Source organism: Echiichthys vipera, assembly GCF_963691815.1.
Source record: "Echiichthys vipera genome assembly, chromosome: 21".
NCBI classification, from domain to species: domain Eukaryota; kingdom Metazoa; phylum Chordata; class Actinopteri; order Perciformes; family Trachinidae; genus Echiichthys; species Echiichthys vipera.
Genome location: NC_139846.1, coordinates 15,876,436 through 15,889,527, shown reverse-complemented (window position 1 = coordinate 15,889,527; position 13,092 = coordinate 15,876,436). Strand labels below are relative to the sequence as shown.

Here is a 13,092-nt window from a genome sequence, read left to right as displayed (position 1 = left end):
GTATTTCAGTGTCATTATTCTGGATGCAGACTCCCCGGGCTCGGTGCCAACTGCGCCTTCGCAGCTATCTGAGCTATCTGAGATCGATGCGGTCCATTGATCAGGACTCCAGGTCCAAACTCGCAGTCAGCTCTCCATCCTTCCACAGAAAGGATTGGTATTTTGCTTTACATTTTCTGTAGATATATTTAATCTATAATTCATCCTCTCTTGTTCCATCATGATAGTTGTCTGTCTTCTCATTGATTTTTCATTCTCCTAACTTCCTGCTTTTCCATTTTAAGTTTTGACTTTATTGGTTCTCTCTCCTCTCCTCTCCTCTCCTCTCCTCTCCTCTCCTCTCCTCTCCGCCCTTGTTTCTCACATTTTCGGATACAATATAGTCGTTCTAAACACAACCAGGCAACTGACAGACTATAATGAGTCACATCGTTAGCCTCCTGTCCGTTGCTTCCTGTTTTCACCCCCTTTTCCCACCTCAGCCTCCTCTTCTCCGTCCTATTCACGCTCTTTACCTCCCTGGAGAACTAGGCAGTCAGCAGCAGAAATAGCTGACAGCTCATTGCAGGGTGGAGCAGTTTGTGTGAGTGTTTGGGTGTATGTGGAGGTGGTTGTGCGCATTAAGGCTTAATTACACATGTCTGCAGCTCTATCCATGCTTTTATATGTATGTTTCTTTGTTATTGAAGAACTCAACAATATCTTTATTCTCCTTTAACTTCTTCCTTTATCACCCACCCCTCTCCTCCACTCATTTCAACCTCTCGTACCACCGCTCATTTGCCCTGCACTTCTGTCCATTCAGGGAGAATCACAGCAATCAGATCATTGTTGCTGACAGAGAATTAAAGTGGACAGGCAGAAGAAGCACCTGTTCATCAACCATTTAACTGGCCGTGGATCTTAAAAAAACAGTTAAAACAACAATACATTAAATGTATTGCACCAGCCATCCCCTATAAGGACGCCTACTGTAGTACAGATGCAGTTAGCCGATACAGCAGCAGTGTCTTTTTGCTTCAGTGTTGAAAAGCAAACCTTTGTATTTATTATTCAGTACAAATTATGCATGACATTATTCCCTGTGACTCTGTACTACTGAAAAAAAGACCAAGTGCTCTATTTTTGTGTGGCTGTGAGCAGGAATCTCACATGTTGGGTTTTCTTCTGACCTTGAAATGCACCTTAACCATCTCTTTGGTCTTGGTGTTGTGAAGCTATTCATGTTAGTGATAGTGCTAGACTTAATATATTTGTCATTCTTTTAGTCTATTTATGTGTGAATGTGCAGTTTGAATTTTTCTCTCTCTTCTTGCTGTGCTCAAATGCAGAGTTCCCCTTCAATGAGGAGAGAGTGATTCCTGATGGAGTCAACAGAGACTCAGCCATCATTGGAGGTAAGGAATTTCATTTCTGAAAGCGGTCTTTGCCAGATTTGCATTTGAGGTAAGCAGAGCCTATTAGGTGCCATGTTCAAATTTCATTTTAATGTTGTTATCTGACAAAATGTCAAAATATTCAGTTTACCATCAACTTACCGTGAAAGAAAAGCAACAGATCTTCACATTTGAGCAGCTGGTAACAGGCGATGTGTGTTTTTTTTTGGTTTAAAAAAATGTATTTTCTGTCACGACTGCTCAATTAATCAACTCATTGTTTTGACTTTGCTCCAGAGTTGGTCAGAGCAAATCTAGCTGTGTTTGAATATTTGAATATACACAATAACGTTTGTTTTCGTGCACATGATGTCTGTGTCCGCTGCAGGGATCATTGCGGTGGTGATCTTCACCATCTTATGTACTCTGGTGTTCCTGATCCGCTACATGTTCCGTCACAAAGGCACCTACCACACCAACGAGGCCAAGGGAAGCGGGGAATCCGCCACAGAGTCGGCGGACACGGCCATCATGGGTACCGACAACCCAGAAACCATCGAGGAATCAAAGAAGGAGTGGTTCATCTAACGACCAATGGCGGGACTTTGAGATATGGAGTGATTTGTCAGGCCACCAGGTGCAAGAGAGATGGAAGGAGGTTTAATTCTATGACCAATCACGGGAGAGATGGAGGCAAGGCCATTCAATAGGACAATAATCTCCCAGAGAGGGCGGGGATGTGGGAAAGACGTGTACAGAAATCTTTTTTTTGTTTCTTTATTTGTTTGTTTTTTATATATGCAGAGTATTAGAGAGAGAAGAGGGACAGTTACGCAGCGGAGCACGGCAGTAAGACTGTACATGTAAATACTAACCGGCTCGTCCTTCTTTGTATCGTGCTTGGGAGTTTTCAGGAGTCCTTTGAATACTGTATATGACAAGTAATTATACTTACTGGGTCGTGTGATAGCACAGATTTATTTCCAGTCTCTGTTGCATTTTGATTTTATTTTTTAACAAAAATCTTCTATCAAAAATGATCAAATCGACATGCCAAACCCTTTTTTTTTTTTAAACCGGGCTGTGGTTGCACCAGTCTGTCAACACTCATATCTGTCATACGACATGCCACTTATATTGTGGTAATATAGAGTTGAATATGGATGCCAAAACTCACTTTGTAAATACGATATTTTGTGGTATTTTTTTCTTTTTCTCAAAAGATTTATTCAGAGTCCAGTACATAAACACTAATGAGAAATGTCAGATCTATATTAAAAAAAATAGCATATGTCTGTCCATTACATTATATGTGTATTAAATATAGAGATTTATGTTGAAATCTTATGACATTCGATTGTACGGGACATTCCTTTCTGAAGAAGAGCAGAGAGGGGTTTCTCAGAGCATGATGGGAAATCATGACACGGTTGGTTGGGCTCAGCATGGCAGCTCTCTTTTCATTTGGAACAGGTGAAACCATGAGCCTTTACTCACTCAGACTTGAGCAAGCCGTTTGTTTCTTTTGCCAAACACTTGAGTCTTATTATGTCTTTTATCGATGATCGACTCCAATTTTTTTAAATGTTTGACTTTGAGTTGAGGAAATTGTTACACCTTGTTGGGCTGTGGATTTGTAGGACATGCATGCATCTGTGCATATCTGTTTAAGTCATATGAATAGTACTTGTTATAGTGGACAAAAGGAGTGGCAGAAAGAGACAGTTAGGACAGTCACACGGATAAGATCGAACAAGTTGCCTGATGGTTAATGAGTTCTATTGACACACTAAACGCCATGCTTTAAGTGGTCGAAGCAGCATAAAACACCCAAAAAAAACATTGACAATTAATATTTGTTCAAGATCTGGGAAAGGTTAAGATGATAATTGGCTTTTTAATCCGTTGTGCCTTCAAGGTGTTGAGCCATTGCGCCTTGCCCCAGACCACTTACCACAAACTTATACCACTGCATTAATTCTCATTAATCAGAGCTTTCAGGTGTCTTTATCTTTACTGATTTAAAGTGGTGCTTTGTTCAATCAACCACAAATTAACCAACAAATCCAGCAAATTTCTCTCAAATCCAAAACAAGTCAGACTTTTCCAAGCATAGGTGTGCTGGTTCTTTACAGCAGCCGACGGCGAACTGCCATAAAGAAGAGCTGCACACAATACACAAGAAGCTTACATCTACGCTCTGTGACGCACAAACACACGCAAACATGCATGTTGGATAGAGCATGAGTCAAGGCTGTTCAGAATGAGGAGGCTGCTGCTTTGTCGACGGTGAATTGACCTTCACTCTAACAGTGCCACTGTTGTCCAACATACAACATGTATACAATATATATATTTTCTAACCATGTTGTTTCTCCTGTCCTTATAGTAGCATTTCTAGAACAATGTGTTACAGTTGAAACCAGCTGCCAACTTTATTTCGTCGTGATTAGATTTGCTTTCTGTATCCATGGCAACCCTGTTACACGAAGGATTTTGTACATCACCGTCGCCTCATGGTTAAGTGCTAACTGTAGATCACATCATCAGAGACATTAGGACAGCTGGTGGACTCAGCCTGCCTTCCACCGCGGCCTCAAAGAAGACGTTCCGTCCACACATCACATCCATGAAGGCAAACCAGTGACTTTCTTTCTTTTTTTTAAATATGATATTACCCAGACTTTACATAAACACGCACTCACACACGCTTGATATGTGGTTAGAATGTAATGATGATAATGGATTATCAGCTGCAACAGACATAACTCATATGTTTTGCTTTCGGTTCTGTTGAGTTCAATAAAGAGTGTTTGATCTTTAATCAGTCTACTTCTATGCACCTCTTCTCTTCAGGCAGCATTACGGAGCACATGTCAGACAAGACATATATGGGACATCGCGGACCTTACTCCATGAAATAATCATGACATCAAGCTTTTAAATGTCACTCATGACCTACAGTTACATGTTACCACCTTACTTACTCCATTTCACCCCAAATATGCCTATACTCCATCTGTGTATACTGGCCCCTATCTTCTCGATCAATCTACCCTTTTTTCATGCTTTTATCTTTTACATTATTGACATATGATGTTATTGTCACTGGCTTATGATCATCTTTAAATGTAAAGGTCTGTCTCAGGCAGGTCATAGGCTGCCCCCCTGTGGTCAGATGGTGCAGCTTCTTTCACACATGGTTTAAGAAAAAAAACAGCATTCAGTGCATTCATTCATTCATCTTCAACCGCTTATCCCGGGGTCGGGGTCGCGGGGGTGCTGGAGCCGATCCCAGACATCGCAGTTTAATATAACTTGATTTATCCCTGAGAGTAATTTTATGCAGCAAATCACAACCAGATCAAGAGATATAACAAAAGATGAGAGAAAACAGGAGAAAAAATGCTGTTAATCACAAATCTATAAGCAATCTAAGGCTATAAATTAGGACTAAGGAATAACTATGTAAGTAGTAGCCTTGAAATGAATATAAATATCTAAAAATATAGTAGTATGCTGCCTTAAGTGAAGGGAAATTATAAAGCTCCTTCAAAGTGCCTCACACAACTAGTTTTCACACGCAGTGGGCCTGTAGGCTACTTCCCACGACCTGACTGTAATTCATACAATTGGGTGCTCCCTTCCCGGTAGCACAATGTAGCCTATTCTTACATTGGGCTTCATTTTATTTCATTGTATAACACTATTGTCCCAATTCCATAGTAGGACATTTCCGACTCCTGTCGTTGTTTTTCATTACTACAGTCCTTCTGCACAGCAGGGTGGTAAGACTTGGGATCCAGTTGTAGTACATATTTTTAACATTATAACCAATCAAAAAAGCTGACCCCTGTCTAACTCTTAAGGAACTAGGTCTAGCTGTATGCCTGTTAATCAACCAACAGGGGGCAGTGTGTGACATAATTTACAGTATTGGTGTGAAATTCAGAAGTTGACAGACTTGATAATGTTTTTCCATCAAAAATGAATAATAACACTGAAACAGTAATTTATGATTTTTTTTATGATTTAGTTTATTGCAACAAAAGATCAAAACACTACAAAATAAAATCAGCAGTTACAAAGGACACTCTTTAACAAAAGGTAACCTAACAGCTTTCACATTCTTATGTCTTTCTTCCATTTGTTTCACTGTGAGCCCTTTTTTCTTCCACTCTGATGCCACGGTTAATGCGTGAGTTGGATGCAATGAGGCCTGGTATAGGATCAGGATTCGTCTTTGGTATGCAGCCGGGATTGGAGTTAAATGTTGTCTTAGGTGTAGCTTTGTGTTGATGCAGATAGAAAATAAGATTTTTCTGAGATGAAAGCCTGGGACTTCAGAGAGCAAGAGATGAAGGATGGAAGATGGCAGGGGACTCTTCAGACCTCGGGGCACTCAGCTGTAACAACACACACAAGGGAGGGCCGGTGAGCAAAGGTCTTAACTGTTTTTAGAAACGGCTCAAATGCATTCACAGTTAAGTGTCTGTGCAGTTTTATGTGTTAATTACATACCATTCTTCGGCAGGATGACGATGTTGTCAGGGAGGATGCCACTCTCCAGGGAGAACTGTGTGAACTTCTGCTTCATGATTTCACCGGCCTCAGGAGTGCGACCTGTACGCACACAATGAGTTGCTTATTAGCCTTCACTAAATCCTGAATCCACCAATTCAACATGCAATGCTTTCCATCAGGAACACAGCACCGGCTGCTGTTGGGTGACTGATCCAGACTTACTGTAAAGCTTGTCGAGGACCTCAGACACTCCATCCTTTGTCTTGACAGTGTGGACCAGGGCATACTGATCGTATAGGACGTCCACAATGCGCATGTCATTGTCATTGTTCCAAACTGGTGAAAGCAGAAATAAACAAGTCAGGCTGTTGAATCTTTGTGATTGAGTGTGTGTGTGTGTGTGTGTGTGTGTGCGTGTGTGTGTGTGTGTGTGTACTCTTCTCACCTTGGCTGTGGAAGGTGAAGCGTCCAGGAGTGTCGGTTTTCCTAGCGAGGTGAGTCATTCTCCAACAGGTACCATCAGCACTAAAACAGAGGAAAATAAGTATAGTAAGTATAAGTAAGTGTATTTATTTAGCTTTGTTTTCCCACTGAAGCTTCACCTGAATGCTGTAAAATTTGAAGGTTTAACTACATATCAACTCACTTCAGGTTGGCATAAGAGAGGTCCAGGTCTCCTCCAGCAGTGGGCACTAACACTGCAGTACCCATTTTCATTCCTGCCTTGTGGTTCACAAACCACTGAGCGTTAGTGGCAAAGCCAGCAATGTACCACTTGCCTGCCATCTAAAAGAAAAAAGACATGAGGGGAATAATTGTTATTCTCACATAATGAATCAAAGCATGATACTTGAGAGCTTATCTAAACTGCGGCACATGAATTACACGACTATCTTCCAGCTAAACCATTCTTTAAAGTAATGTTTGCTTTCAGTCAACTGCTATAGTACTTCTGCCTTTTTTACCTTCTCTAGGTCGAAGTCTTTCACAGGGGTGAGATCGGCGCAGGCAGCCAGCGCGCACATCAGGGTGGCCAGCATCCTCAGCAGTGTGTTCCTCATGGCTTCTCCTTTGTATTCTGGGCTTGTCCGGCAGTGAGTGAAGTATCAAGAAGGAGTGAGGAGGGAAAAGGCAAGTGGAGGCTCCTTATATCCTGCAGAATCTTGCTTTTCATACCCCTCCTCCTCCTCCCCCTCCTCCCCCTCCTCCCCCCCTACCCTCCTCCCGCTAGCTTTTTGCATTACAAAAACTTCTTGGCCCTCACTCACTGGCATGCAAATCACTGCAGTTACACAACTGGCACGTGTGGATGGAGGAGAGAAGAGTGAGGGGAGGAAGGGAAAAGAAAAGGGAGAGTGGGTACACAATAAGGTTCTTTTAACACCCCCTTAGTTTCCCCCTCCTCCATCACAAATGCTCGGGTATGCCTGGACTATCAAGACAGCTGTTTGGTAAGAGTGCAAAGTTCTTCACCATATGGCACATGAAAGCTAAAGAAACACACGCGCACACACACAATCAAAACATTTTTAAACTAAAGCTACCTTAAGAGGGCTTAAATCAACTGTATGAGCCAATAAACACCTGAAATCGGATAAAGGAGGTAGATATAATAAAACAATTTATGCATTCAAAATGCATTCTCCTACAGCTAATTGCATCATCACATTTATTAAGACAGGGGTATTTAAAATCTTCATTGTGAAAACATGTTAACAGTTGCTCATCAAAAGCTCTGCCAGTGTTGCTTAAAATGATTAGACTTTGCTGTTCATTTTGAATAGTAATGGTTTCAGAATCAGAATCAGAAACACGTTAATAATCCCAGGGGGAAATTGTTTAAAACCTTAAAACCTAGTAATTTAAGGGAAATGCATTTTCGGGTTTGTAACAAAGATGTAACAAAAACAGATGAACTGCATCCTCTTGTTTTACATTCAATCTTGCATAAATCTCTGCTTTAGGCACGCCCAAATACCCCCTGAATCCATTACTGTTTTGTAAGACTTTGTATAATCTACATTGTGTAATAACATGGAAAGTGCTGAGTGGCTGTGCATTCCTCCTTTGCAAAAATGTATTGATGGAGGGCGTTCCATTTGAGACAAGACAGGCACCGACTTCAGCAATCAGCTGGTTATGTAACACACGCAGACACAGAGGTGCTGGGTGGAGCTAGCACATTTGGTAACTAGTTTTGTAACCAAACTCTTTCAACCCCCTTCAGCTCCACATCTGGGCCACATTAACACTCAACCCCACTCTTTTGTGTCCTCACAGCCCCCCCAAAGGACATACATACAGACACACACTGAATGCCTCTGAAAGTTACCATGATAATAGCCCATGCATGAGATCTCCCCACATAATCAGCTGGTGGCAGATGAGGCCTATTGTGGATTGTCTTTTTTAGTGTGAAAAACATTTGACAAACACTCGATTGTCCTCTATTTCATTTTATTTATCTGTAACTGATAACACTGAAAGTTGACAGTCTTACAATCTTAAGACTTTGGGTGCAGTCTTTCAACAACTTAAGTGATGCAGCTTTCAGATCTTTGCGTGAGAAGTGCCGAACACTGCGAGGCTGGATCTGTCTGTTGCTCTGCTCTGCCTCTTCAGCATGTGGGGACACAGTCTGTATAACAGAGAGTGACAGGTTAAATTACATAGAAGCTGATTCAATCAGGGAGTGGAGATTGGATAACATGTTCACGTTGTTGACAACACATGCACAGCCCGCGGGAGAAAACGTGAAAACTGTTTGGGATGGTCACGGCAGCAGGTCATTGGTTTCCTTAAACCTGCTCTCAACCAATCCCTCTCTCTTCCTCTTTCTCTTGTGATATAACAGCACAATATCACACTCCTGTAAACGGGCATTAAATGCACTGGTTATACATTTGAATGAGACATTTCTGAATGGCTTTTACGACATCAATAATAAAGCAATTATATGTTGCAATCCTTTAGCTTGTCCATTCACAATATATCACCGGCAGCACAATATGTCATACTAAATACATATTAATAACAGAACATTATACAAAGGAAAAGAGCAGGAGAATACATATTTCATCATTAAGCACCAGCACACAGCAGAACTGCAGCCGTGAGGGTAAAATGATGATCGCAATGTAAAGCACCAAACCATCTGAATACAATGAAATGCATAAGCATAAGTCCGGAGCATTACAGAGCATGGACACGATTCTAAAGGTTTAATATGGAGAATGAGCAGAACACCGCCATTTAGTGTCTAAAGACAGTCGTCGCAACAACAGAAAATAAATCCACCATTTAGGTTGCCATGTTGCCATGCTTGGCCTATATTGACTCTGGTTTTTTGCCTGTCTCCGGTCACTCAGCTACTGGGACGAATAAAGCATTGAGGAAGCAGATGTCAACATTGATGCTGCTTTTTCATCCGTGTAGTCCAATCTAGCGAATATTTCCTATTTAAAAGAATACCAGAGAACAGCTCTGAAGGCTTTTGTTGGTGGAAACCATGTTTTCGCCCTTCTCCCGACCGGGTTTGGCTTTTCCCTGCGTCGCTCTCAGCAGCCTCACAGGTTGGTTTCGATGTGAGTGGTTGACGTCAATAAAGATGACGGACAAATGGTTTATCCAGTCATATGCAAAGATTTTCGATAAGGCCCAGTCTCTTGAAATCCCTTTCCTGTTGAGCAATCCCAGATGACTGAGGGAAGCATCTGTTAATACTTTCATTCTGTACCCCTCACCACCCCTTAAATAATAAAAATAATACACCAACTTATCAGTTGTCGATTATTATTATTTTTTAAATAAAGCTTTTAATAAAGATTCTACATATTCAACCTTTAAGCCCGCAAGCTGCACTAACAGGGAAAGAACTGAAAAACAGTTGATGCTTCCTCTGGTTTTCAGAAATCCCTTCTTGTTTAAAAGTGGCATTTTAGCTGCTCCCTTCACCTCTGTCCCTTTATAATGATTACACTTTTTAGTTATATCAAATAATTATGGCTTATTGGTTAAACAAGTAACGTACTGATCACATGGTCCTGGTCCACAACACCACAGTGACCTAGAAAAGAAAAACAAAAATTAAGAGTTATTTAAAGGCAGTTGAGGAGGCAAGTGTATGACTACATTTTAATCATATCAATCAATCAGTCAATTATACTTTGTTCATCCCTGAGGGGAAATTCTTTTCAGTCAATATCAGTCACTAATGCAGTATGTTTTATAAAGAAAATCTTATTTTATTTTGAAAAGTAGCACAATATTTTCCAAATTACTCAATACTGCAGATCTGTTCAAGCTTGACTTTGATCTCTTGAGACTCATTATTATGCCACCTTACATTTAACATTGCCAGCCTAGTTAATTTATGTTATCTTTCGAGTGGACATGGACGTACTGTAGGTGGGGAAGGGGAAGATGTATGCCAGTCCCAAACCCTGCTTTTCAGCAAGCTGTTCAAACTTGGTCAACATTGGCTCTGAGAGATTGTCCATAGACCTGCCTGCATACAGAGCACACAAACAAACATTATAGGGGCAGAACATTAGAGCGCACTCACACTGTCCTTCATCACATTACAAACTACAAATCAAACTAAAATGGTCCAATCTACAGCCTGGCTTTTATATCGGAAATACCAGTAATAAGGCCACATGGCCGAGGAACCCACCATACAGTTTCATGGTGATCTTGCCCCGGTTCTGGTAGTACATGATCGCGTAGTTGTAATCAGTCTCCCCGATCACTATCTCAGTGTTCAGCTCAGGGCGAGCTCCTGGTGGAAACATCAGAAAGTGCAGTTGGAAAAAGGAATGGCGCATTGCATTTAAGGCCCTGTTAAGTTCATCGAGTGGCCACTTGAGACTGGCTCCAAAAACACTGTGGAAGTAAGATCCGATCACAAGTGGTCTTTCAAGATGGAGAACAGGACCATAGTTTATTAACCCTGCTTAATAAAGGAGGCGCTGACCTTTAAGTGTTAGCTTGCCTGGGGTTGGTGTTACATCGTAGACCTGTAATATCTCCCAGCACTGGTGATTACTGAGGAGAAAAGGGTTTGTGTCAGCTGAGACATTAGATTAAACATTCAGTAAGAAACAGACATTATGGTCAACAAGCATCTCTTCTCATAGACTTTCCTATCATACATTTTATTCATTTACTTTCATACTCAAACCACATATCTCAACCTCAGGCCTCAGATCGAACTAGCTTTCTAACGTTGCATGAGAGCAGGACCGGTAACAGGCCTCTGTGTGGGCCAAAAAGGATATATGAGGTTCACATCAAGTCCTACAAAAACAACAAGACACACTTGTTCCATTTCAATTCAAATGCCCAGTCAGCAATACCCAGTCAGCATGACCTGATGGGTTTAACTGTTCTGCCTCCTTCCTGTTTTTGAGGATTCACAAATAATCAAACACATGTGGTGGAGACTTGAAGTCGAAGTTGAAGGAGTGAGCTTTGCGGTATCTCTGCCCCCCTCTGCTGATCAATCAAGTTACTGAAGATTCACAGTGAGCTACATGCACAGTATGCCTCCATGCGTAGATGGTGCTACTTACTGCCGTGTCTTAGTGCTAACAGACACTGTTTGGTCGGAGGCAGAGGAGCGTGTGAGAGTCAGGACAGTAGGCTCCACCTTGGTTCCATGATTTATCAGGTAAGAGCATTTGGAGGCAGTGTTTAGCAGGTACCATGTTCCTGTCATCTGCAACACATGCAAGCAGGATCAGGCAACAGTGGGGAAATGAGCAAGATTTGTTCATATCTCCAAAGCTTTAGAAATAATATCTGCAGATGGTGAATAAGTTCAACTTTTTTATGTTATCAAATGATCCTGATTCTGTAAACCCCTTCTACTTGGGATTTGCCCTATTTCATCAGTTAGATGAACTTAAATTGAATATTTAGGGCACCAAACCTTTCTCTCTCTTTTTCCGTTATTTTAATGAAAAAGGATACATCTGCTTCAAATGTCCTTGTGTATTATCTGTTGTTATGTTCAAATTCTATTTCACTGAAAACTCCCCTTATTGCCTAAAACACCACACTGACACAATTACACAATCATGTCCAAGTTGCCAGGCCCCAAGCAAATCCATAACCAAGCAGACTTGGTCAATACTCTTTTTAGCATGGGTACTTTGATAAAAGTTTCCAAGTGGCCAACCTCCTGAAGGAACATTTCAGTACAGAATGGTTTCCACTGATTATTTTGAAATCCAATTATTTTTTTGTTATTGGGACATTATGGTCCAAACAAGTGAGAAACAGAATCACAAAGGTACAAAGGTCAGGCCACAGCACAGTGAACTGTTTATAGTGTTTTGCTGTCAGGTTGCAGCTGAACTAGACTGTCTAATAGATTGTTAATACAGATTCATCAATGTGTAAGCAGCATTTGAACTTGAACAACTACTTTAAATACAGTAAAGGTAGTAAAGTTGAGTGGTTCCCAACATAGGTGACAGGCAGACAGGTTTCTTATTAGAGATCAGGAGCAAAAAGATTGGAAACCACTGGTTTAATCTTACTTTAATGGTATGATATTGGATATTATTTATAATATGTATTTTGTTTCATGTCAAATATTACTCTGAAAAGTAACTAAGTAACTTTAGTTTTCTAATAAATGCAGTGGAGCAAAAGTATAAAGTAGCAGGAAATGGAAATACTCAAGTTTGCAAGTACTTCAAAATTGTACCACACTCAAGTAAATGCACTTAGTTACTTTCCATCACTGAAAACGATTAAAAACGGTCGCTCGACCCTCAAGTTCTTTAGCTTAATTTAGAGACATCAATCATGAGATGAATAGAAACACTTATAAACGTAGAAATCCTTATTTAAAGATGCATTTAATACACAAACACAGAACTACTACATAAAGTCAAAGACGACACATACAGTAGTGCTGTGTCTGTTCCTCCAGTTGTTTACCTGTTGTATGTCTATGTTCTGGGCCGCTGGGGTCAAGTCGATAGGCTCGACCTTTGGCTTCTTGCGAGGACGTCTTTGGGGTCGCGGTCGACTCTTAGCTCCCCCAACAGCCTCAGTGGAACCCCACAAACACACACACAAACACACCACTACCAACATGCAACGCCATACTCCGGCCATCCTAGCACTTATAATAATGCACGCAAGCTTTTACGATTAGTAAGGTTCCTGTATGCTAACT

General features: G+C 41.0%; 3 protein-coding genes across 3 annotated transcripts in view; 1 reads left to right on the top strand and 2 right to left on the bottom strand.

Annotated features, from left to right (window-relative positions):
- Window positions 1-4,015, top strand: part of cntnap2a (contactin associated protein 2a) — a gene marked incomplete at its 5' end in the record, with an annotated part of 317,844 nt that extends 313,829 nt beyond the window's left edge. The window contains 2 exons of the mRNA XM_083936142.1: window positions 1,332-1,397; window positions 1,765-4,015. Of these exons, the coding sequence (XP_083792268.1) occupies window positions 1,332-1,397; window positions 1,765-1,964 (266 nt within the window). The 3' untranslated portion in view covers window positions 1,965-4,015. The remainder of the gene's footprint in view (window positions 1-1,331; window positions 1,398-1,764) is intronic.
- Window positions 4,016-5,388: 1,373 nt separating this feature from the next.
- Window positions 5,389-7,009, bottom strand: ptgdsb.1 (prostaglandin D2 synthase b, tandem duplicate 1). The gene is made up of 6 exons (XM_083936313.1): window positions 6,866-7,009; window positions 6,547-6,686; window positions 6,346-6,425; window positions 6,123-6,236; window positions 5,898-5,999; window positions 5,389-5,782 (listed from the first exon to the last, which is right to left on the bottom strand). Exons 1-6 carry the CDS (start codon window positions 6,959-6,961, stop codon window positions 5,763-5,765), a joined length of 552 nt encoding a protein of 183 aa, XP_083792439.1. The 5' UTR covers window positions 6,962-7,009; the 3' UTR covers window positions 5,389-5,762.
- Window positions 7,010-9,913: 2,904 nt separating this feature from the next.
- Window positions 9,914-13,031, bottom strand: c8g (complement component 8, gamma polypeptide; the record flags this gene model as incomplete). Its single annotated transcript, XM_083936398.1, has 6 exons — window positions 9,914-9,966; window positions 10,303-10,407; window positions 10,576-10,680; window positions 10,876-10,946; window positions 11,474-11,619; window positions 12,852-13,031. 6 exons carry the CDS (start codon window positions 13,029-13,031, stop codon window positions 9,914-9,916), a joined length of 660 nt encoding a protein of 219 aa, XP_083792524.1.
- Window positions 13,032-13,092: the final 61 nt, after the last annotated feature.

Excerpts from the sequence above, each read along its gene's own strand:
- ptgdsb.1 (XM_083936313.1), bottom strand. The coding sequence starts at position 6,961 with ATGAGGAACACACTGCTGAGGATGCTGGCCACCCTGATGTGCGCGCTG. Across the intron at positions 6,237-6,345 it reads CTTCACCTTCCACAGCCAAG|TTTGGAACAATGACAATGAC; the intron begins GTGAGAAGAGTA and ends TGCTTTCACCAG. Across the intron at positions 5,783-5,897 it reads CGTCATCCTGCCGAAGAATG|CTGAGTGCCCCGAGGTCTGA; the intron begins GTATGTAATTAA and ends GTGTTGTTACAG.